At 33.7% G+C, this 24,003-nt stretch overlaps 1 protein-coding gene across 1 annotated transcript in view; it reads right to left on the bottom strand.

Annotated features, from left to right (window-relative positions):
• The window catches only part of LOC149803317 (choline O-acetyltransferase-like), an 86,035-nt gene that overhangs the window by 49,308 nt on the left and 12,724 nt on the right, over positions 1-24,003 (bottom strand). The window contains 3 exon segments of the mRNA XM_089953914.1: positions 10,156-10,209; positions 10,582-10,700; positions 23,241-23,435. Of these exon segments, the coding sequence (XP_089810040.1) occupies positions 10,156-10,209; positions 10,582-10,700; positions 23,241-23,435 (368 nt within the window).

The raw sequence follows: 24,003 nt of genomic DNA, 5'->3' as shown, positions 1-24,003 counted from the left end.
CATTTACTTATTTTACCCAATATTAAACGACACAACGAAACATACTGGTATAATCAGTGCAGTTGGACTTGACTTTGAAATTGCTATCTATCATTGTTGTTCCCAATTCTATCTTATTCTATCTTATTAGGGATGTATGTGATGCAATACTGTTCTAGATTTATGTATTTTTTCAAGCTTATGGTAGTTATTTATTTATGAGCCATTTTCATCTTAACTGCTCCTTTTCTTCAATCAATATTGTAGATTGTGAAGCTTTACCTAATGTGAATTTTACAATACACTTGTTGACATTAATGACACTAACATCATCACAAGGGCAATAAATGTGTTAGTATTTTACCTGTTCATCAAAAGGCTGGTAAGGATCATTTACTTTGGCTGTTGAGCGAGTTTTAAGTTTTGTCTTGCAACCAAGATTGATAAGCACATGTGTAGCATAAGAACCATGGTAGATTTGTAAAGAGCGAAAACAATTATCCAGGTTATTAAATTACCGAGTAGTAAATTGTTCTTTCAATCCTCCCTTCCAGTAATCCTATGCTCAATGTATGTATTAATTAAATCTGCAGTTTTTTCTATGTAGTTCTTTCATGACAGTTACTCTCTTTTACGGTAACATATATGTATAAACGTTGTTCTCTATTAGATAATATGTACGTTTTCGTTTATGCTCTGCAAATAAGATTCGGGTTCTTTTTCGAAGTCTAATTAACAAGTATTAACAAAGTATTATTAACATGATCTGGTATTTTGTTTTCTAGATCAAAGTTTATGCAAACATTATACAATCCTTTCGTTATTTGAATGGCATAATGCTGAGAAACATCTATTGTGTATAACTTGTAGTCGAAATCTTTTCATCCACATTTAGGAGCCTCGGTAGCTAAATTGGTAGAGCTTTGGACTTTTTACCCAAATGTCTGGGTTCTATGCCCGCCCATGCCAGATCTGGTTGGCTACCCAGCGCTTCCTTGGGAAAGGCACTTAGCTCAGATTCCTCTGTATGACATAGGAAAATAAATCACGAAAGTGCCGTTAGAAAGCATCCAATATATGTCAATGTTATTATAATACTCGTGACATTTTAGAACAATGCGAACATCATAAGAGAATGTGCATACAGGCGTTAGTTTGATTTCCACAACAATCTCCTCTTTATTACTTATCAATTTCCTGGTCTAATCCATTCATTCTGACATCCACTCAGTCCAAGACACTTTATGTCCATTTCCGTGTTTAAGTCAGTCTTCACTGTTGATTATTTTGGTTAAAACTGTATGAACTCAGCCAGTTAAAACATTCTTTGTATCTGTTTAGTTTTTGAATACATATGTTTATGTTTGAAAGTTTTGCTTCAAATCAGTGAAGCCATCCTACACAATACTGTTGAATCGTAACAATCAATTCTATTTTGCATGTGATCACGAACGAATTGTAATTATTGCTCGAACGTGACGAGAACATTAGAGTTGTGTTACAACCAATCAACATATTTCTTTGTCACCATTTGCAGTTGTTCCCTCTATGGCAATTTCATGTCAATTTCAGGAATGAAGAAACCAATGGAATTAAAGAGGTACTTGTTTCATTCTTGTAATTATAGTAATAGATATTGCTTCGCAGTTCATGGGAAAATAATGTGATACCAAATAACATAGATATTCTTTGGAGTTAAATGGATAAGTTACTAGATAAGCTTGACACCACAATTTCAATTGACTCATCGTCACCATACAGTTGGGATACAGAATTTGAGCGGCAACCATTAGCAGCATTTGAACCTGTCTGTATGGATTTCGTACGTACAATCCTGATGAAGAGTGCACCAAAGTCATGTGAACTTGATCCTATTCCAACATCACTGCTGCTTGAGTGCTTAGATCCAGTATTGCCTTCACTAACTGATGTTATTAATACCTCTCTCTCATTCAGGGAATTCCCATCATTTTTCAAAACTGCCATTGTAATGCCTCTGCTGAAGAAACCAACACTAGACCATAACGATTTAAAGAACTACCGCCCACTTTCTAATCTCCCATTCATATAAAAAATCTTAGAAAAGGTTGTTCTATCCCAGCTTGTATCTCATCTAAATTCAAACAGTCTTTTAAGCAATGTACAATCTGCATATCGCCCTTGCCACAGTACTGAAACTACTACTCTAAAAGTAGTTAATGACATTCTCTCTGCGTTGGATAGCGGAAAGATTACAGTCCTCACCCTCCTTGAGTTGTCTGCAGCATTTGACACAATAGACCATGATATATTACTTCACCGTCTCCAGCATGTATTTGGCATTCATGATACAGCTTTACTGTGGTTCAAGTCCTACTTGGTCAACAGGACACAAATTGTATCTGCAAATGGAATACACTCCAGCCCAGTTGATCTATGTTCTGGTGTTCCACAGAGGTCTGTTCTTGGAACTGTTCACTTCATTCTATACACTCAGTCGCTCTCAAGTGTCATAGATCATCATCCAGTGTCTCACCAATTGCACGCTGATGACACCCAAATATACAAATCTAGCCACCCAACTGAAGTTGATGCTACCATCCAAGGTGTAGAGAGGTGCATTTCTGATGTGAAATCAGGGATGACATGTAGCAAGCTGCAGATGAATGATGATAAAACTGAGGCCATTCTGATCACAACACAAAGATTTTCTCATTCACATCCTTTACCTCAAACAATACATATCAGCAACGCCAACATAAATTCACACAATAAGTACAAACCTAGGTGTTACTCTGGACAGTACTCTCACATTGCACCAACATGTCATGAACATATGCAAGGCTGCATATCTTGAGCTGAGACGCATCAGCTCAATTCGCAAATATCTTTCAGTTGATGCCACTAAAACACTTGTGTGCTCATTAGTACTTTCAAGACTGGACAATTGTAACTCAGTTCTGTCTGGTTCATCTCAATATCTACTCCAGAAACTTCAAAAAGTTTAAAACACAGCATCTCGGATCATACTTAGTGTACCACGATCAGAGCACACCTCCCCGCTGCTCTGTACCCTACACTGGGTATCCATTCGATCCAGAATCAAACACAAAATTTGTTCTCTGTGCTACGTTTCACTTTCGGACTCTAGTCCAACATACCTATCCGATTTCACCCATGTGTACACACCAGCAAGATACTTACGCTCCTCTTCTGACAATCGTATACTCATTATTCCCACTATGAAAACAAAGTAATATGGACAGCGTTGTTTTGCATACCAGGACCCAACAACGTGGAATGAATTGCCCACTGAATTTAGACACAAAGACACAGTGATCACATTCAAGAGGGCTCTCAAAACTCACTTACTTCGACTGCAAGAACAAACTTAAAGACCTACTAATGTTTCCTACCTGAAATATTCTCAGCATGTTTTTTATTTTTTAATGTTTTCCTAATTACATGGTGTTTGTTTTTGTAATAATATTATTATATGTTTTTTTATCTTATATGTGTTGTCTAATGTTGTAAAGCGCTTAGAGCTTCTAAAGATTAGGCGCTATACAAAGTCCTCATTATTATTTGCACTCTCAACTGGACCCTAAAATATTTAAATGGGAAACCTTTAAACATACAAGAGTTAAGGTTTTTCACTTCTGTTTGTATAATGTTGGGTTGTAAGTTTCTCTCAGACGGAACTTTGACCCAACGCTTCCCGAATCTCTTTGTTTTAAATAGCTTTCCTCCCCTCTGAACACTTTCTCAAATTCCTCTAGTACTTGTCTCTCCATTGTCTGATATACTTTTGATTTGTGTAATTTCATTGAATCTAATGTACTCATTGGTCGATTTAAATACACTCCTTGCAGTTAATTTGATTGTAATGCTTTGACTTGCATTGTGTTCCATATATACTATTGAACGTAATGTTCTCAGAATCTCTTATTTCGACATGTTTACAACTTTGATGTTGACTAATTTTACCAAAACTCATAACAATGTTGAACTAAGCTCCATTCAAACCAAAGGAAGAATTACAGCTTCTGTTACACCTATGCCATCTAAAACTGTTGCAGTTCAAAACCGTATTTGCTATATTTCTTTCTAACACCGGTGTAGTGTTCTATCTTTGTTATCAACGCCTCATATAATCAACAGAAACAGCACAGTGTATTGTGGCAAGGTAAATTACGCTGCTATTATTGGAGTCTTTACTTTTGGCACGTAAAATGCATGATATTTATTAGCGACAATGTTGTGCGCATTAGCTATATAATTTGGGTTTACGTTTGCTTCTTCAAAATTAACAATATTGTCTGGTAAATGTAAAACAAGTTAGCTCATTATGTGCTGACTAAAATAAGTAAAATAAAATTTTGAGAGAAAAACAATAAAAGAAACTTTACAAATTGATGTGTGACAATGCAATTAGCCAAGATTAACATGATACCCATTTAGTGCTTATTTATTCAGCATAATGAGCAGGGGATATATAGATAATTGTACTTAGACGTAAATGGTACACAACTTGAAATTGTTAAATGTGACAAACTTCCAGGTCTCCTGATTGATAATACTTCATGCTAGTCTAAGATCTTTGAAACACTCTTCATAGTAGTATCTATGAAAATAGGATATATAAAAAGGGTTCGAGGTTCATGTCAGATCAGTGATCCTAAAATACAGTTTTCACATTGCATCTGATCATGTACTTTGTGTGAAGAAGCCAGTAATTATTTTCACATTACAGAAAAGAGCAGCCGGGTGATATTAATTGTAGCGTAATTTTATCAGCTACATCGTCTCTTTGCAACACTCTGACAAGGATGCCAATTACAGATTCCTTTATTTTTATAAAAACTGTTCTGTCAAGGTTTTTGCTTAATTTAACGCCAGAGTATCTTACTTTTCGTAAGTGTGCAAGAAACATTAGCTCAATGAGTATAAGTTCGAGTGAAAGCAATGACTACTAAAACGTAACAAGAATTCGGACATGAGCATTTTATGAAATCTTTTTCCGGTATATTTGTATGGAATAGTTTGCAGGATGATATTAAACAATGATGTTATGACTATGCAACATTTGTAAGTGATAGCTGTCAGCTGTGACTGTACATGGTAGCTGTCAGCTGTGACTGTACATGGTAGCTTCCAGCTGTGACTGTATGTGGTAGTTGCCAGCTGTGACATATATATGAGAATGTTAACTTTGTATAGTTTATATTAACGTCTGCTGTCGCTGTATTCTTTTACAAAGTAGAGGACCACTCCGGTGGCCTAGTGGTTAGAGCGTCCGCCTCGGATGCGGTAGATCGTTTGTTCGATCCCCGGCTGAGTCATACCAAAGACTTACAGAAATAGTACTAACAGCTGCCTCGCTTGGCGTTCAGCATTAAGAGTTTAGTGTTAGGACTGGTCGGCCTGGTGTCAGGATAATATGACTGGGTGGGACATCATGCTACATGTCTGCGGCATGATGCTCCAGTGCTAGACATCACTAAACTGTCACATTGCAGACATCGTAGCAATATGACAGAATTTTTTGAAAGCTACGTTAAAAATCCAAATCACACACACACACACACACACACACACACAGAGTAGATGTTAAGCTTTTAGATGCTTTACTAATTTTATATGCGTCTGCTTTAATTACAGGGTAGTAATGTAAACTAGCTATTAGCTCTTCATGTCATCCTGGATAAATAAACATAAGCATATTATTATTATTATTATTATTATTATTATATCATCAGGATCCATATTTAATGGGCAACTTACTGACATCTAAAACAACCTCAAAGGCATGTGTGTAGGTAGCCGTAAGAGCCGATTTAAATGTTCTATGGTAAACAGTTTTAATAATGATATTTGCTGCACTAATTGAAAAATAATATATTTACTACTTGAAAAGTTAAAACACTTCATTGTTTGAGGTTTATGCAGGCAAAATCATGATGCACTTATAAGTCCCTGCTGTTTAGTGGTGTTGATTTTCTAAGTCTTTAACATTACTTTTTATAGGTGTGGCTATGTGATATGCGTTAAAGCATAAACAACTTTGCTTTCATAGCAGGATACCTAAATAAGTAAGATCACATATCGAATAATACATTTTATTTAAATTTCGTAAAATGCAGTAAAGTATAAAATTTTAGGTGATGACATGTAATCATCTTTCAGTTAATTTTGTAGATTTATGGACATGAAAATTAATCGTTTATCAATATTGTTACGATGCATCTTAAAAGACGCAACAATTCTACGGTGATTTTATCAGATCCATCATTGAGAAATATTTCATAGCTTTCTTGTTCATTTTACAACAAATCATGTTGTACCCTTTATCTCTTTGTGTATAGCTGTTAAAATCTTGCTTGTGTTCTTCATTTTCTGTAGACTGACAATTTTCGTCCCGATCGGTGAGGTTCTTTCAAACATGCAAATATAATCTTTTTCCCGTTTACACTAATCCATTGATCAGTGATAAAGCATGATTTGCATGTGTGCGGAATGCATAATTTTTGCAACTAACAAACCAAACAATAGTCCTTGAAATCATTGTTGAAAATAATTTTCTGGAATCCAAGACAAGAAAATTTACTTTTTTAACTGAAGGGTGTTGAAGGTATCTATGACAATATTGAGCGAACTCATGCTTTTCAAACTGGCCCTCGTGGCGCCCATATTAGATAAAAGAAACCACCATTTTAACTTTGGACCAAACGTACTTCATTAGAAGTATTTGTGTGAAAACCCCATCTCAGTATATGTTAAGATCAATTCAATGTGCATGTAAAGTTTCATGACAGTTCTTCAAGTAGCTTCAAGGTAATAGCTGGAAAATATTTGTGCTAATGGACGGAAAACTACGATATGCCATCTCATAATCTCATCTTGTCCATAACCATTAGAATTAAATATGGCTAATGGTGCAGACTATTTGGATTATGTGATTTTAAACTTGTATAATGACGATGATGATTATCTTGCAGATACTGAACTTGCAATTGATGATAATGTTAAATTTTCTAATTATTACGTAGATGTCAAACCAATGGCATGTTCTATGTTTTTGTTACTAGAAGATATTGGGCTGAACAAGGAGGAAATAAAAAAGGGTCTTCGCATGGATGAAGTACAATATCTAAGAAATAACTTTAGAATCAAGGATAAAAAAGGGAAAAAGGAAACAGCATTACAGTACGTAAACCCTGATGGCAAGACAGTTCAAATTTCGTTAAAAGACAAATTCAGTTCAAAGCTAGTACATTGCACTGTTAGTACGAGAGGGTGACAAGAATTTTAACTCCATAAAAGATGGACAAAGAAGGCAGAAAAAAGGTACATCCGAAGGAAAGATACCACTATATACGATCTAAATAACCTCCAGAACGACCTATCAGTGTACAATGGCAAGAAATAAAAGTACCAAAGAAAATATAGCTGAAAACATAAATGAACCACTTGACCAACAGGTATGAGAAACACTGAGATGTAAACACAAATGAAACACTTGCCCAACAGTAATACCTGAGTTAATAATTGACGAATACCACAGAGGTACTCAATATGGAGAGCTGTCGGATAGTCAAATGATTATTAATCATACCAAACAAAAGATAATATGGGGTTTTATGACTACTGTAAAAAAAGTTATCAATAAAAAAACCCACAGTATATGAAGTATCATATTTGTTTAAAAGAAAAACGAGATTAATGAATAAACCAAACCAAACACAACTGTTGTATTGCAATAGTAGCCGGATAGTGTTGAAAAGTAAAATAACATAAACATTCTACAAATAACACAGAAAATATTAAGAGAAAACATGAAAAGGATTAACGAAAAAGTTGAAAAATAATTACCATTAGATGAATGGCTAAAACAATATTTTAGAGAAAACAGTATATTTATAGCTGCAATAGCAACAGCAATAACTATCACACTATCAATTGTTGGTCTGTCTTTGACGAGTTTGTTTAAAAAAGGTTTCCTGCGTATGCAGGAGTAATAATTAATTATGCTTCTCCATACGCAAGCAAAGATGATTTATTTCTTGACAACATTTAAAGAGTAGTAATACATTTGACCAAATATTTGTTTGAGTTTGCCCCATAAAGCAGCATGCAATACTGCCTGTAAATACTTGGAAGTTTGATCAGCTGTTTGTGTTAGACTGCAATTAAAATCGTATCGTTCCTAACCGAACATGTTAGTTTACTTGCATTGATATTAAGATCTTAGTTATCTGCAGTTTAAATTATTTTTTTTACAAAGGTGTATACACAGCATCAACGAAGATTCAGCCAAACAGATGATGTCCTTATCACGAATATACCTATATTAGGTCACGATTTCAAATCCTTTTTCAGAATGAAAACTAGACTTATTTCTGCAACCTTGCGTATCAATATGAATGATTTTGTTTTCATGACCAATATTGGTTTTGAAGTTTCTAAAGTTTTCCAAAACTTCTTAATTGCCATTTAAAAGTCCGAGTATCCGATTGTGTTCTGCACGTGTGTCCAAGACACGATCATATTAGCAGAGGTGCTATGAGCAGGGTCCACCATCCTGACAAGAGTATTGCTGTCGTCATAAACCTTCGCTTCTACAGACTATATATGTGTGTATGTGTCTGTGTATATATATATATATATATATATATATATATATATATATATATATATATATATATATATATATATATATATGACCGACTTTTAACATGCTGACTGCCTTTTAAAATAAAAGTCATTAGAAAATGTGATTTACAGACATAAACAACATTTAAACAGCTGATTGACTATTCTTCTTTTTGCCACAATATTCACAGTACTTACCACAATCTTGCTGGATAATAATAGCAATAATAATAATAATAATAATAATAATATTATTGTTATTACAAATCGTTTTGGGAAGTTTCCGCTCTTGGTTTAACAAACGGTGCGAGCATAACGTTTGTCTACACTTTGTAGTATATTGTCAAATACTACTAATGATTTAAATATATATTTTCTAGTACTGATACCCACATTCATGTGCATATAAAAATACAATGTTCATTCGATAAGTGCGTTTAATTCATAATTTTTTAACAAAGTATATTTATAGGTCAATGTTAGATGGCACATCGTAATAGGATAAACACATTAATTCTCGTATCTTTGGACCAACTTCATGTAAAATTTGGTTTGCTCACCTTTTAGGCAAAAAGAGAAGCAGACAAGGATATGGAGAAATCGCTTGACAGTGAGATCGCATTGAAATTTTAAAAATATTCTAAAACTTGATTCTGCCTACGCATGACTTTTCCATGAGCAACATTTTCAGAATCAGAATCATTTGATCTCAACTGGGTTGGTAGACAGCCTTTTGAAGAGAGAAGATATATGAGAATGACCGTCATGTCAAAACTTTGATGGATTTCATGGACACGACACTTACGGAAATGAACCGGAAGTTGACATCGGATACAAGGCAAGATGACTGAGGGCTATCGACATTACATTAATTAGTTCTAGCTGGCGTTTTCTACCATGCTGGGGTGATTTTGGTAAAGTGCATCGCTTGATTGCCGCATGTTTCAATGAAATAGAATGCTGATTGTATACATTTATCATTTTAGAATTGATTAATGGTTAATGAATCAGATGTAACTAGGACGCTTGATCCATGAGAGTGTAACCTTTGTCTAGTACTAATTAATGCGATTGATTCAGTGTAAATACGAGTTAAAGTGATGGAGAATAAATGTGATTGTCCGCATGTGTTTTGATTCTGATATTAACTAATACAAAAGGACCATATGCACTGATTTATAGCACAGATTTAGAGTAACGAATTACCATATTTTCAACGGATTCGGATGTTTGCAATGTAAATGAAAATTGGTTTATGTATATTTCAATTCTAATGAAATAAGCCTATAAAATTATTTGTGTTATGAAGATAATTGATTTTTTCATGCTATGATTGTCACTTAAAGAGCGCATAAAGCAAACTAATTTCTGTACATAGATCATGCTTTTCAACATTATAGTCTAAGACTTTAATATTTTTTAGACGTTCATCAAAGAAAACAATTTTAATGAACTCAACCAGTCTTACGGACTCAGTTGTTTAAAGGACAACTATTCTATAATCTATTTCTACAGAAGAGTAACGCATACTCAAGTGGTACTTACACATCAAGAATTGTCTTGTAGTCTAAAATTCCTGAAATCAGACGAGCAGCATACCTATAAAAATAATGAAGGTAAACAGTTTTTATCTCATATTTAACCGATAATTTCACCATAATATTATGAAATCAAAGTCTCTGATAAAGGGTATTATATTCATTTAGCATCACTGCTTTAAATGCACACATTACTGTGGATTCAATACGTAATGATATTAAGATAGCAAAGGTACAGCAAGATCAACTGTCTGAAAAAGGACAATAAAAGCAACATCACACTAAAATGGACGCTGTGACTAAAAGAAGAATACCTTGCAAGACGAGGAAAATTGTATATTTGTGAGATCACTATATATATATATATATATATATATATATATATATATATATATATATATATATATATATATATATATATATATATACTCACCTGAGCTGATCATGTCTGGTCTCAAGATACTGAGCTGGGAACATGATGCCGGGATTGCAGTTTATTGGAAGTGGTAGACGAACCCTCATGTACATATCGTCCAGCCACCAGCTGTAGGCCTGACGGGTACAAATTTCCAAAATCATAGCTGCTACATACATTTTCAGTTTCTAAACTCTCTCTGTGAGGTGTTCAATATGTCTACAATACGTTTTTAAAAAAGGTTTATCCGCATATAATAGTGAAAATATATATTTTTTAATAATCACAAAATGAAATTTTTCTTCTCAGAGATATGGTTTGACTGCAATTACCTGTGTAGAGAGGGAGCATAAACATGATGTTATTGATTATGTAATTAGTTTTTAACGGAACATGAGACTATTTAGTGCCAGTAAAGGGCATGAGAGTCAATTAGGTTGTCCAGAGGCACGCCACGGCTGTGGACCCAGGCTGATCTTCGAAAGTATAGCCCACGGATTGTAAGTCGATCACGGTACCGACTGAGCTACCGTGGTTCCACTGAAGGAAGATAATACTGCAATCGTAAATTAGATAGATGTCATGATTTGTGAAAAGCTAGATAGTTCTTGTGGATTTCTTTTTACGGGTTAGTTAGTCATCACGAAATTTTGAGATGATTATTTTACCATTCTTCACCAAAAAAGTTGTATTAAGCCAGGGAAAAGTCATAATTACATGCTCTGAAGAAAAAAAAGAGAATTCTGAATGGTGTTTCTCTGTTTATATCACCATTCAAAGTCTGTAAAGTCCGTATCGATGACAGATATATGGTTATTCACAGACTTAGAAATAACCATGTGAAGTTAATCGTCTTAGAACCCATTAAACGTTATATAATGGTGCCAGTTTACTCAAAGAAAGCAATATAGAAAATGTTATTGAGGAATTATCCTCATCCTGCATCATTTCTTTTAGGTCAGATGTATAATATGAGTTGCTTTATCGTTAAAATGAAGCCCACGTTTAATTATTTAGGATCGGAGCCGAATAAGTGAGTATGGCCTTGGGTTAAAGGAAAGTACGTTTCATTTTTAACAACAACTGAATTCAGACACCCATAATTGTACCCAGATTCATAAATAGTATTTACCCAAGCAGAGACAGCTAATTACATAACTACCTGAGAAGTGGTTACTTTGCTTTTGTCTTTGCCATCCTTTGACTTGACAAAATCCGTTAGCTTGCCAGTGGGCTTTTTTAGGACGGAAATGTCGTCGATAATAGCATCTTAACGTAAACTTGACATATTCCAAACGAAATTCTAAGAAATTCCATTTTAAAACTACTAGAATGATGACCAATAAGACCGATAAACCGATTATCGTATTCCACTAGAAACTGCAATTTAGTTGGTATGCTGAGATCCTGTGCACCGGCATTTTAAAATAAAGTCATAGATATAAAAGAAAAACCTCTTCACGAATTAATTTCCAGACGGAGATTCAACAGGCTTGGTGCCATTTTTTATTGCTCTGAAAATACATTCTCAAGTTAACCCTTCAGTTATGGGGCAGGAAAACAGGTATATTCCATCTGAGAAAAAATACTGTCCTGTATCAAAGAATCCTAAACAGACGTATTACGTGCATTTACAGTACTATATCCTTATCTAATGTTTGAATAGATTTGCCCAATGTTCAAAAGTAATACCATCGGAGTACACGCAATATATGAATCCCATTTAAATATTTAGTGCTCCAGAAAACAACAGTGCTAATATGTTGTACGTGGATATGAAACTCAAACTTTGCAATAATTGGGCTGAATCATAATATTTTAGGGTTAAATTTAGTTATTTAAAGTGCTATGATAGTCATCATTGTTTTACAAGAGAATATACATCTGTATATAATTCTCTACATTCTCTTGATAAATTTAATAATTGTATGTCTATGATAAAGGAGTATATCTTTTTCACAGTTAAATATAGAGGCTGTGATTCATTTTAAATACCGTGCATTCTTTAGCCACTCAATCCCAAGTGGGGTTATGTTAAAGTTCAGTCGGACATGTACTGAAACAAAGAAGCCATGAGATTGGCAGGATTGTGTGTTTTGTGACTTATAATAAATAAGTGATGGCTTGTTTTGCCCATAATAGTCAAATATTTAGTTTAGTGACCATTCATTATGAAATTAGTACCTCTCTTAGATGGTTTAAAGTGATTAAAATAGATTAAAATAAAGATAAATAGTTACAGTTTAATTTGGAATTAGTTGGATCATAAAGATATAATTTAAAAGCAATTTCCAATTTATTACAACATTTATAGAATTTCTAATTCACATTAAAGGCTGCAACGGTGTGTGTGTGTATGTGTGTGTGTAGAGAGAGAGAGAGAGAGAGAGAGAGAGAGAGAGAGAGAGCGGATATATGACTATAACTTGATTATAGAAATTAGGTTTTGTGCATTTTAGTACATAGACTTAAGGTAAATAAAGAGCTGCAGTTAACAAAATCAGTCCATAAGTCCACTAGGATCCTTCATCAGCTAGGGTCAAACATAGTGCAGGGATTCAGAATGTAGAACTGGAAGCATTAGGGATAAATTAAATGTGGAAAAGAAAACCCTCTCTTGTGACTATGTTCCCTTAGCGCAGTTACATCAAATTAGGCGCTACAACAATAATCAGAAATCGAGGGAGTAAAAAAGACGCCGGTCTAAAATCGAAGACGTTCTCTGATTATTTCATTCATTGATTCGCCATTCCGTGAAATTAGATTAGATCAAAGAACGATAGATCATGTGGTACACTGATACTGTGGTAATTTTCCAGATACCTTCAGGGAAATCAAAGAAGCTCTTAAGTAACAAAATGGCAAGGGCCTTTCAAAGACTATTATAATCGATAACAAGACTAACTATTCTCTTCAATAGTCCAGACTAGAGCGTCGAACACATTTTTGGCATCGAACAAAGGCTGAAGGGACATTTTCATTTTCGGTGCAAATTAGAGGAAAAAAAATTGAAAGAGATAAATGCTCGGCATCAGAACAACTTGCCGATTTAAAATTTGTTTTAAAAAGAGTAACTATTCTTTCGATAATTTCGACGATTTTGGAGAAGGCTTTTATCTCCACCCACTTACATATGTACACCGTTATCTTCAATCAGTAAGATTGCAGGAATAAGGCTTCATAAAAATAGCCGATTCAATCTAAATTTTATTTATCAAAATGAAAGAAATCTGGTTTGGTAATGTATGGATAAGCTTCGATACTCCCACAAGACAATCGTCGAGACTATTAGCACTGTGTTCTTTTGATCTCTTTTATCAACTCGAGACTAGTCCTTAATATCAGCTCAATTTTCCTTCAGCTAGAAATGGTACACACAGGAATAACTAGGGCTAAGGTTTCGCGTTGTAATATCAAATTAATTACCGTATCTGCTCTTGAAATAAATTAAGATAATAGGCTTTTTGTATCAATAACAATTTAATATTTGAATGTGTGGTGCAGAATGTTAAAACCAGTAGTAACACCATGAATGACAAAAGCACTGGCCAATGATGGCCAGCGAGACAAGAGACCTATGGGTGTGTGAAAATATCCTGATCAGTATCGATGTGCAAAACATGCTTGTTTGGGCTGACATGATCACCTTAATAAAGGTTATACAGTTATGTGCTATTATCATGGAGTTGCCATCTGATCAAGTTTTTTTTTTAAATTTGGGAGTTCAATCACAAATTCCCAGTTGAAACCGGTCGTTGGGACAATACATTTCTGATGAAAGATATAATCATTGTGATAAAAGTTATACCCGGGATAAAACCAGTAAATATTCATTGGTCCCAAATTTCACAAGAAAGAAGAGTAGTTTCTAAAAAAGGGAATTTTTTCACAGGCCCTCTATTGAAAAATTACAAACCTTATTTGCCACCAATAATCGCAAACGTTAGCGGTATCTAGTTAAATTTGTTACTCCAATAATAAAGACAATAGCATAAACCTTCTGCTATTAGTCAAATTGAAAATTGTTTATATATCTTAATGATATACTGTGTTTTTCCTTCTAGTACACTCCGTGATAGTCACTGTTATTTTGTCTGCCTGCAGTTATACCTACTTTACCCAAATGTTTTTATATTTCCTCTGAAAGTTTAATATTTTTGCACTGATTGTAAACTTAGGCAATCGATTTGATCTGTATTTGCATATGTTAGTGACGTCGCCTTATAAAACTTGTAGCAGTTGTGGTATGTTCACATGCCATCTTTGTGTGGCCTGAGACTTACTTTCATTAATAAAAGTTTTGTTCTGTTCTGCTAGTTCTCCAAACATACAGAAATAAACTCCATTATCTTTCATTGGTTGGCTACAAAGAAGCTATTCTCAGCAAAACATCCCATCTGCTTTTAATATCTACTCCCCAAGTTCACAGGAAACTGATTTCTTGTTTGATGTTTCATTTACATAATGGATCACGAGCACTACACGTACATGATTCCAACGACAAAAAGAGAAACAACCGCCACTTGCATAGACATACATTTTTCAATTTGATCTTCCTTTTGATTTGTCTACCGAATGCATCTAGACTGAATTATTATTTTAATCACCATAAAATAGAAGAAAAAAAAATAGCGTAATAAAATAATTACATAAAACTATTTTGCTTTACGATTGCACAATCAACCTGAATTTATGAACCCAATTAAAAGTCACGGCCTTAAAGAACACTTGCATTCGTACAAAAAGAAGAGCATGGTAAAATTAAATTAACCAAGCACTCGAAATATTTCGTAAAGCTACAATATAAACAGTTTGCTATTTCCACAAAGGGTTAGATAGCAGCAAGAACGATGAATCAATCGACGCGTGACCCCCCAAAAAACCCAACAGTAAATCAAAGCAACATAAACACTTCAGTTAATAGGGTATATTTCACATCGTGTTGAATGTCAATTTATATTATAAGTTCATTTATAACCTAAACTGTATAAACTATTTGTAGATCATATTTAAAATGATGGTTGCATAAACGACTGGCACGTCGCTGTTGGTCTTTTTCATATTCATTTCCATCGTCCTTGTAATACTATTTATCTTCTTTTTCTTTTCTTCTTTTTAACTGAAATTTATTCATTTGAGAACTCGCGCTATTTAACATTTACTTTTTCCAAACGGCTTACATCAAAATTATGTCACAGACAATATTTCCTGCCGGCAAATGCGAACATAATTCTCTCAGATATTGATAAGTATCCATTTTGGAATGAACGTAAAGATGCACGTAGTGATAAAGCATCTTTGTTTGAAATTTGAAAGGTCCATTTTACATGTATAGTAGACATGAGAAACAGTATTTCTCAATTATGTCCAGATTTAGAAACTAATTTGTTCTATTTGATAAAACAGAAATGCGGCTTCTTCCGTTGGTTCTTGCATGGATTTGATTTGTGTCTTTTCGATTTGTTATCCGGAAATATCTTAATGTTGTTTCTTTTTAGAAATATGCAGTTATTACATGTATTGATATTATCAACTATGAACTTTTTCCTTGCTGAATGTCAAACCGTCATCGATTGGCGAGCTAGCTATCTTTGCTTCTTGATGTTAAATCAATGCTACTGCAGCAAACAGCGTCGATAGAGCGCAGAAAACGAGGCAAATGGGTGATCGCACAGTCGTTGAGGAGCGAAGAGAATGGCAATTTAAAAAATAACGAGCTGCCTTTACAGCCTTACCTCCTCAAGATAAATATCGATGTTCACGATGCTTCATCTCTCTCATATAATTGATTATAACTGATGTACATGAAATTTATTAAGCATTCTCTGCTGGTGTAGTTTCTGACAACGGCATGATAAACCTAGAATACTTCCATTCCACATTCCGATCGATACAATGGATCACGCAAACCATGCATTCAAAAACGATATATATTGGATTAAATTACTCGTTTTACGTGCAATTGCAGCGTTTACTTTATTGTGTTAGATGGAACTAAGAACTTCAGGAAACACACTTTCATTCATTTTCAATAAATATATAGTTCCATGTTAAATGATTGGCAGAAGTTGCAAAATCTATACTAATTATTCCAATCAAGTCAAATTTACCGTCGGTTATCGAACATTTCAAGGCAAAAGGACATAATCTAATTTGGCACTGATATCTGGTCATATAATCCCTGTCGGATTAGTATGTAATTTTTAACTAAGTTACTTTAACGTTAAACATTGTTAGCGTTGAAATGCCGTTACATATAAAGCTGACACGTCTAAGTTTATACTGAAATGAATGAGTCAAACTACCGGAGTGATGTTCAATGAATCACACCATACGACAATATTTTAAATCCAATAGATCTGTATTTCTGTCTCGTTCTCTGAATGACGAACATGATTAGTAGAAATATTGATATGCTTCAGCAATCATGTAAATGGTGGAATTGAAAGTGGAAGAAGTTTCATCTGGCACAAAGCAGCATCAAACAGATATAATTTTTTCCCACAGAACCCGTAACAGAAAAGCAGAAAATAATTTTTAAAAATTTACTCATATTAGTCTTTTGTAGCTAGATTAGTTAGGAAGATTATTTCCCCCTTTTAATGCGACTAGGATAGTAACATAATTGTAATCTTATGCTCTAGTTGACATTAAATGGCTTTCGAACCTTCGTTTGGTAGTCATATTCTGCCTTCTGTAGTAATTGAAAACAGTAGTTTTTAAGTCCTTAATTATACCAAAATGTTTATTATACATTACCATGTGTCATGACTCTATGGTCTTAAACTAACTTACAGAGCGAAAACCAGTTATTTTGCCAAATTCAACAAATAATTTATTTGCCAAGCATACAAAGTGAAAAATTTGAAAGAGATTAGTAGTGGTGTCAATTAAACCCAGAATAATCCTAAAAGTTCAATCACAAGTTCAAAAGTATAGAGTATTTCGAATGACTACCAGTGGTGTTCTAAACGACTTACAATTTTGAATGTACTGATGTACTAATTGTCTGGAATAGTGTTGATGTGCTGATATTCTTGATGTGTCACAACGATATAACCCAAAATGTATGCAAATTAATTCATGTCCACAATCCCAAAATAGTGATTTAGTCCTAATGTTTAGCAGCATTTTGTATTTCCAATGACTAATTTATATAAATATATCCTCTGACATTTTAACGGAACACAATTGCAAGTGATTTCTTAATCATCATCATCATCATCATCATCATCATCATCATCATCATCAATTTGTATTTCTTCTTTGCAGAAATAATGATACAAACATAGGAAAAAGGACATGAGCAGGAAAAGGTAATCTCAAAATTGCATTAGTTATATATAACTAGCATAGATAAACATAAGATATATTTCTTAGACGCGCAGCTTCCCGTTGAGGATTCTTATGTTAGAGCACTATAGTTTTAAAAGATAACGCATATTCCTGCGAAACCTTCCAATACTTAATTAATTGACACGCCATCCTTAATGTTGCACAATAAGTGATATTTTATATCTTATGTCATAAATAGCGCGCAAGGTGATACGACTTTCATATTCTTTATGATCTTCCAAATCTGATAATTTTAAAACTGATCTTATTACAAAGAAAGGAATACACGCATTACAGATGCAGCCAACACTGAAGCAGACGTTATAACTTTTGGGGTATTTCAGGTTCGTTTAAGCCGATACGCTTGGTAAGTTTCCTACCCTGGAGATGTAGAATAAATTCCTCGTCTGCTATATTATGAAAGAATACACAAAAATGAATCTCAAAACTATTAATGTGTCCAAAATATTTCTCTGTGTCGCACAGTGCTTTGACTTCAATAAATGCATGGATTATTACATCTGTGTAAGAATAGCTGTAATACTTACAATCTTGAAGGGTATTAATTGGAACAGTGATCAAAGTGTATACATGGGATTTAATTAATTGCAATTATCTCGTATGTGTAATTTGCAATGAAAATGATGATTTTTGTTAATAGAAATATGAACATTTTATAATCTTTTAAAAGGACATGTCAGTATGGCACATGTTTGTCAAAGCTTTCGTTTTCATACTTATGAATGGCATGTTTTATAAATAAATTTTCTCTAACAAAACATTTAATAAATTCATGAATAGTATATTTGTGCAAAATGTTACACATGTCGAGAATATAACCTTTTTGTAGCGGAACATCTCTCCTGGAAGATTTGTGTATAATCTGAATAAAGTATTCTTTTTGATGTTACACTTTCTTAAATATAGCAAGATATAACAATACTGTTTAGTTTCCATTTATCAATTTCCGATACAATTTGCTTTATCCCGAGTAAACGTTCTCTCATTCCTGACCGTATGGTTCGAGGAAATCCTTGAAGAAGTTTGGTGCAATGGTGCTGAAATACATCGAGCTTTCGTAAGTATGTGTGCCTGATATTCGACCAATCCTCACAGCCATAAAGAGCTGATTTAATCACAATTGTTTTATACAAACTGACGTAGGTTGGAGAATTGGGTATAACTTCATTTGTGCCAATCGCTAAAAGAGAATAAAATGGTTTTCTGCATTTAGCATAAGCACTGTCTACTACCAGTAACCTTGGCTACTATTATTAGACCAGTCTACTTTGCTGTGAAACATTTCATATTATCGCCAACAGGCACTCCAACATAATCGGTCTCATTTTAAATAGGTAGAGTAGGATTGCATATTCTCCACTTAAACTTCTCCCATGTTGTTTGTCTATTCTGAATTCTGACAAGAAACTAATACGCAGATTTTATTAACGTTGAGGGTGCAGTCCCATTTCAGAGAGTATCGGTTTCTTATATCGAGTGTATTTGCAAATGGTTTGGTGTGTGTGCAAGCAGAATTATATCATCAACCAGCGCTGGGTTTTTAGATGGAGTGGACACAACAAGTAGCCCTAATTGTGATTACTGTACTTTTTGCAGAATGTTATTAATGTAAACACGGTCTAATATGTTGACAAAATACCGCCCTACCGAATTTATCCTTCTACTGGAAAAGGTTCGGATTTTGAGTACAATTCATTTATTACGTGTAAAATCTTTTCTTTGAGTTTTAGGAAGGGTCGTGTGTGATGCACGGTGTCAAATGCCTTTTGGATATCTAAGAAAGAAGCAGACACTCGTGATCCTAGTTCAAAAGTGGAAACAATAGTTTCGTGCATATTGAAGGATCCTTTTATCCTACTCAATTTCTTTTTAAAAACCCCTGTTGTCTGGTGTTAGGAAAGTTATATATAGTAATATTACACCATCAAGTAAATCAATCAAATAAACACTTTTCAAACCGCTTATATAATACAAGCTAACAGGAGATAGCTTATAATTATCAGAGTCACTTTTAAATGTCCCTCCAACTTTAAATATGAGCACATTTAACCCTCCTTTCCAATCGTAAGGAGAAAATAAAAAATAATTTATATTCATACAAAGTAAAGCTTTTAAGAGAAGTTTTATAAATGTCAATTAAATCCCAAAAAATCCTAAAAGTTCTATCACAAGTCCAAAAGTGTATGATATAAAAACGGGATTTTAATGTCAAACAGATTAACTTTCGGATCTAACTGCACGTACGCGTATGAGACTTAGATTTTGATTTTACCAAAGAACGGTTAAGAGGAAGATGTCTTGAAAAGCGAAGCTTTGTTTGTCAAGGAATAATAATCAGCTGTACGAGGAGCATATTCTAAAATTCCAATCGTCTGTTCATCAAGGTATGTATTGACGTCAATATGGACGCAATTCTTTAACTCTTCAAATCATATGAACTGTCTGAGTCTGTCGTAATCTTGATCAACCTTCCTGACTGAGTATCAGCTATCAAATAATTCTTCTTCATCTCTTGCAAATTCGACATGGGTCTGTTCAGTTTCTTTTTTCCTAAACCTTTGTCGATATCCCACAGGTAACATCTTATAATCCTTATAGTTCCTAACCACACCATAATTAGCACTTTACTGTGCCGATAGTGAAGTGTACCCTTCTCGATCTTTGTCACTTCGTACATTTTGGAATAATTAAGCGCAATGCTCACTTGGCCATTTAAAGTGTTCAGCAATTTTCTCAAAATGAGGAAAATATTGATCTTGCATTTCTTTAAAAGGGGATACTAACCTTACATTTCTGGTTACATCAAAACCTGAATATGAATATAAACTGTGGTGGGGTGATTCTTTCAGCTAGCTAGTTCTAGTCCGTTTGTTCTAAATTGCATTTCCCTGTCTTCGTTCTGAATTTTCATTTCGCTCTCTGCCTTCTGCATTTATTTCTCTTTCTTCTTTTTATTTCTTTCTCTCTACATTTTTGTTTTCCTCTCTTCTTCTTTATTTTGGATTTGCCTTTGCAGTTTCTCTCATCTCTTTCTGTCTCTCTTTTCCTCTTTCCGCATTTGTATTTCTTTTTCTCAATCTCTTTCTTAATTGTGGATTTCATAATTCATTTTTTAAGCTGGAGCTTTCTTAACTAAATGTCCATATGTTTTCTTTAAATTTCATTTCTTTTTTCATTTCAGAGGCAGGTAGGGACTTACTAATCAAACCAAATAACGTTTATCCAAAATATTCTTAACCACCAAATATTAGACCAAAATATTTTTTATTTATTGCTGCGTTAAATAAACTTTCGCTTCAGAAATATCATATTGTCTGGCAAGCTAAAACTATTCGTCTTTCTTCATTGACTCTAACCCGTCTTGGACAGGACATAAAATAAATGTATCTACTATGTATGACATTGTGAAAGCTTGATGAATTCACTAAAGATTTCGCAAGCATGTGAAATTAAAAGACCAGGAACTAAAAATTCAGAAACCAAATACATTCAAATTTCCAAAAACAAATATAAGTTTTCTGAAATATTTTAAAGAAATTCGTGTTCCGAATGACTGCTCCTCCCCAATTTTATGTTACGACTCAATGGTTTAAAACAACTTAACAGAAAAGCGCTGCACCAACAGGATTTGTAAAATTCAGCAAATAAGATATTTACATAGAATACATAATACAAATTTTAAAAGGAATTAGATTTTGATGTGAGTTAAATCCCAAATAGTCCTAAATATTCTATCACATATCCAAAAGTAGAGAGTATTCTGAACTAATTTCAGTAGTGTTCCAATTGAATCCCAGTTTTGAATGTGTTGCTAGCCTGAACTAGTATTGATCTGCTTTCAGTCTTGAAGTATTATCCAACATGTTTATAAATGAATGCACAATAATCCCAAAACAGTGATTTAGTCCTAAAGTCAAAGAACACTTTTTAAAGTCAAAGAGCACTTTTTAATTCCAATTAATAATGTAAATAAATAAATCCTCTCAAGTATTAAGTGAACACAACTAAAATTGATTCTTTTACAGACTGATACAAGGATGGAAATAAAACATTACTCTTTACTTTTCCTTATATTAAACCTAAAACACTACATGAGGACCACGAGTCATCACAATGGAAATTTCTATCAAACTATAAAATCTCGTTTCTGGAACCTTCAAAGGTCAGAATCAAGACTGTACTTAGAACTCAAAACCAAGTAAACATATTTACCCTGCATGATATTGGTCATAAAGGTCCAAATTCCTATCTTCAGTGATGGACAAAGGTTAATCACACGATACAAATTAAATATGCATCACACAAGTAAAATTTATGAAGTAACAAATATCAACATTGGGCCGATAATCAAGCAATACTGCAATGTCACGTAAGAAAATTGCATCCAACACTTGGAAGCAAGTGGAATGAATTTAGCCAAAGAATACGTTTCACGAATAAAGAAGAGTTGAATATAATTATTTTAACTGATACGTATCCGAACCCGTCATCCAGTGTTTGATTTCATCGTTCATGGTATTTTCCCCATCCCGATTGCTAAAAATGCTACGCAACAAAATTTCGTAATACGATTTTGATATTTTTGAAAGATTAATATAAACGATATATGCTCGACATGTCAGTAGTTTCAGGATTTCAATACTAGCTGCAAAATATCTTTTTCTATGGCTATAATTTCATGGTCATTGAGGAAAGCATCTTTCATGCATGTCTGTCTTTGGTTGACTTCTCGAGTATTTTCATCTTTACACAGAAGAGATGTATATCATGCATGTGTCGCTCCGTAAATGAAACAACCTCGTATCAAGGAATTTAATGTCCACATTCTTTATTATAATGCGCAAAAACTAATCGCAATGACAAAATTATTGTAAATTTTAAATGTAAGAATGTTGACAAGTAAAATTGAAAGGCGTATGTTTTCCATTGAAACGTTAGATGAAATTTTGAAACACCTAAAATATGGATTTCTTTAGGAATCTGTGTAGAGACACAATTGTCCGTTATATAGAGGGCGGAAAAGAAGGTGCATATTCATGTTCAAAACATCAACGAGAATAAGAAGGTATACAAGTACAAATCTCCCGGGTGTGCGCAATATGTTTTTAATTGTAACAGAATACATATTGTAACAGTATACATATATTTGTCTGTGTGTGTAACAGACTCATGCATTGATTGACTTTATTTCCTTTAAAGGGAAGACATATAAAATATATACCAAAATAATGATGATATAAATTATCATGTCATTACTATGATATACATAATACAGGAAGAACACATGAGAATAACAGAATCATTAAGGTACAAGTAATTACCCAGTTGTCTTTTGTTTCAGCAACTTTCTTCAGTTTCTGTTGGAGGAACTCACCAAGACCACCCGGTTTGCCGAAGTCCTCCACAATTAGTTTGGTCCTCTGCAACTGCTCTGGGGTCAGAATAGGGGTCATGATATCAAGATACTTCTGCAAGGTCAGGTGAAGATCAGGCACCGGCAGCTTAGGTAAAGGCTTCTGTATGTATATAGAAGAAATCATCATATTATTTAGACATTATGATATGAACATACTATTCTAACAAACAGGGACGGTGCAAGGACATTTTGCATACTATCCTTCCAATTGGAGCCCACCACACTCCCGGGAGGGGGTTATCATACCTTCTTATAAACTTTATAAAATGAATACTGCATACCATAACATTTATGTTTTAAATACATTCCATCGTCAATCTGATGATTTTAACATTTGTACAAGCTTTTTTTCAAGCCTTTGATTGTATATCATCTGTAGCTAACATTTATGAGTTTTTGGAGAGAAAGTATGACTACCCGGAGTTATTTTTGTGAAACTTAAATTCTCAGGCGAACACAGGGGAAAATATGTTTTTTTAATATTTTTTATATGGTGTTATTCATCTAAAAGCACCGGAGTTTTTTTTTTTATATAAAAAAGTTAATTCATGCTGGACAGTACGTTGATATTGCCCCTGTGATAATCGGTACTATCTTAATTGATATCATCTTGAATACTTTTTATCAAGAAATAATTAAAAGTAAAACTAATTTTAAAAGCAACGGCT

Source organism: Sinohyriopsis cumingii, chromosome 3 (assembly GCF_028554795.1).
Source record: "Sinohyriopsis cumingii isolate HCF-2022 chromosome 3, ASM2855479v2, whole genome shotgun sequence".
Taxonomy (NCBI): domain Eukaryota; kingdom Metazoa; phylum Mollusca; class Bivalvia; order Unionida; family Unionidae; genus Sinohyriopsis; species Sinohyriopsis cumingii.
Note: the sequence above shows the minus strand (reverse complement) of the source record. Positions and strands in the feature narration are given on the sequence as shown.